This window comes from Amphibalanus amphitrite, unplaced genomic scaffold (assembly GCF_019059575.1).
Source record: "Amphibalanus amphitrite isolate SeventyFive unplaced genomic scaffold, NRLGWU_Aamphi_draft 002035F_arrow, whole genome shotgun sequence".
NCBI lineage: Eukaryota > Metazoa > Arthropoda > Thecostraca > Balanomorpha > Balanidae > Amphibalanus > Amphibalanus amphitrite.
In genome coordinates, this window is record NW_024883528.1 from 9,203 (window position 1) to 12,015 (window position 2,813).

Sequence of the window (2,813 nt, forward strand, 5' to 3'; positions counted from 1 at the left end):
GGCTGACCGCCCGGCCGGATTGCTGCGGACTGGGCTGTCACGTCGGATATGACGCGCCCCAGCTGGCGCACGCAGAGGTGTGAGCTCTAGGAGCCGCTCCGGGGAACGGACTGTCCGCCGCCATCGCAGCTTTGGCTCATCAATTTGTAGGTATTTTAACTTTTATATTTAATTGACGAGAATTACGATCAATTATCGGCTAGTTTATGTCCCATGAGTTTCGACTACTTATGTACTAAACAGAGCGAATCCGTGTTTTATTCGTCTGGTATCGAGCGATGCTCGTTGTGTACTAAGCTTGCTTGAATAAGCAGCAGTGATTGGCAAATAAAATAAATACGAGCTCAGTGCATATATTGATAGCAACATGTGCAGCTGTCGCCTGTCGTTATGGTTACCTTCATACCTGTAGGCTGTAAGTCCATGTAATGAAAGTAAAATTCATGTCGGATATTTGTATCTTCCCTTAAACGGCCCTCTGCGCGTTCCAATGCCTTGCATTGCAAATATAGTGGATGGTGGCCGGTGGGGTAAGGCAGACCAGCTTAAGTTTGAAGTGAAGTCACTGCTTACGGTATCGACGGTATTGCTAATAGCAATTACAATAAGCAATACCGTCGGCCTCGAGCAAAACGTCTTTCCACAAAACGACTTACTCAACACAACAATGTATAGATATAGTCAGAATGCCAAATCAGCCTCATGTCTGCCTTCTCGAACAAGAAAGGCATTCATTCATCTATAAAGCAGCAACTCTCACCAAAACAGCTTAGTTCCCACCTACTTCCCAAACCCATCACAAGAACAAGAACAAGAGCAATTCTTACAATAACACAAGAACAATAACAATACCCAATTGGTAGTTAACGCCACAGATAACGCATCTATGAGCTTTCCTAGTGTAAGTGCTCAGATGTAGACATGCAGATCTATATATGTCTGAGCAAGTATACAGCACACATCAAAAAGACCCTGATGTGTATCGTTTGCCCTCCTGTAACCTTAGCAGAGCTTACACGCCTTCCGGCAGCTGCCGTGCATGTAGTCGGGGTTCTTGTCGCACTCACCCATCTCAGCCCAGGCCTCGCAGTAGCCGTTGACGTTGTTGCAGGCCATGCCTCCGTTTCCGTCGCACAGGTCACAGGACTTCTTGCAGTAGAGTGTCATGTAGGATGGCGTGGCGGCGCATTCGCCGGTCTCCGCCCACTTCGGACAGAGTTCATTGAGATCTTCACAGGACTTGTCGGAGCACTTATCGCAAGATTTGGCGCAGTAAATGTTCATGTAGAGAGGGTTCTTGCCACACTCCCCGGCAGCTGCCCAGTCCTTGCAGTACATGTTTCTATCGGTGCATTTTTCTGGTTTGGTTATCGGCGGCGGAGGTTTGGTCACGTCCTTGCACCCGTAGAGTGTGTTTATTTTTTGGATGTCGTAGTGGGAGAGTCCCTCCCGCTGTCCCATCGTCACAGAGGTCTGCTTCAGTGCCGATATAGTCGGCTGGTTACGGTTTCTAGCGAACGCATAAGGCCCATAGTGCATGATGGATCCGACGTCGTAGGGGGTGCCCTTCAGCTGCACTTCATTCGTGGTGTACTTCTTGAAGTTGTAGTCTTTGCCGTACTTGATGTTGTCGTAGTGGATCATCACGTGGCTGTCGCGGTCGGGACGGCTCTGCTCGTGCCAGAAACCGATGGCATGCATAAACTCGTGCACGACAATGCCTGGGAAGAGGCAGCCGTTTCCCAGCGAAAGCTCCTGCCCGGGACTGGAGACCTGGCGTCCCACGGAGCTGTAGCACCCATCGCCCTTGATGATGCGCACGTAGCCCTGGCTGGCGTCGTCGGTCGGACCCAGCGGCCGCACACGGATACATGTGTTGCGCTCAAACTCGAGCACGGCCTTGGCAATCGTGGCTCGCTCGTCAGTGTTAAATCCTGAGGCGATAACGTACGGAATTTCACCGCGCAGCCACTTTTGGTCATCGTCCCTGATCATATTGCGACCCTGCCTCTCAGGATGACCATGCACGATATCTCCTTCAAAAAAGTCGGCATCTTTTATATCATGGTTTTCTGTCGGATCTGCTGCCCCCTCAGGGCGTTCGTCAATTTCGTTGGATATTTTTGCGGCGTTGGAGAAGTCGGTTGGGCTTAGATGCTCACCATTTTCATCCGTGTATTGATCGGAGCCTTGCGTGCGTTTTTGGACTGTCGGCGCTAGTGGATACAAATCCTGTTCTGTTTTGTCGTCGCTGCGCTTGATGGCGGCGCGATCTGACCAGAATGAAGTCATTTCCTTTGGGATTCTTGACAGCATTCCTTTCGACTGACCTTCTACATCGGCTCCAACGTCGTTCCTGGTGACCAGCATTCTAATGAGCGTCATCAGGCTCTTGGCGTTGATCCTCGACTCTGTACCTCCCTGCTGGCCGCCGGTGTCGGATGAGTCGATCCCTCGAACGTGTCCTTCCGTGCCGACGAGCAGCAGTGCCGCACAGAGCGCCAGCGCCGGCAGTGAGCAGCTTCCTGGTGTCATGGCCGGACCTCTGGCTTTGGATGACTGCCGATTTGCAGCCCAGTCTGCTATTTAAGGCAATGTGCCGCCGGCATAGCGACCGGGTCATGGGGGCAGTGTGCGCCACCCACGGCGCTCCCTACGGGCCATATCGGTGCAGCATCTGTGTCGTCCGCCGCCTGGGGGCAGGTCACCGCCGTGCAGTCACTCGGTGGCCTCCGGCACGGGGGGTCGGTGTTCCGCCCCAGGTCACTGCCCGCGTGCAACCGTCCTACCGTTAGCTGCTCGAAAATTCGGTC

At 52.7% G+C, this 2,813-nt stretch overlaps 1 protein-coding gene across 1 annotated transcript; it reads right to left on the minus strand.

The window, feature by feature from the left end:
• Positions 1 to 656: 656 nt before the first annotated feature.
• Positions 657 to 2,560, minus strand: LOC122376160 (zinc metalloproteinase nas-13-like). The gene has a single exon (XM_043355881.1). It carries the CDS (start codon positions 2,533 to 2,535, stop codon positions 1,003 to 1,005), a length of 1,533 nt encoding a protein of 510 aa, XP_043211816.1. The 5' UTR covers positions 2,536 to 2,560; the 3' UTR covers positions 657 to 1,002.
• Positions 2,561 to 2,813: the final 253 nt, after the last annotated feature.

Excerpts from the sequence above, each read along its gene's own strand:
- LOC122376160 (XM_043355881.1), bottom strand. The coding sequence starts at position 2,535 with ATGACACCAGGAAGCTGCTCACTGCCGGCGCTGGCGCTCTGTGCGGCA.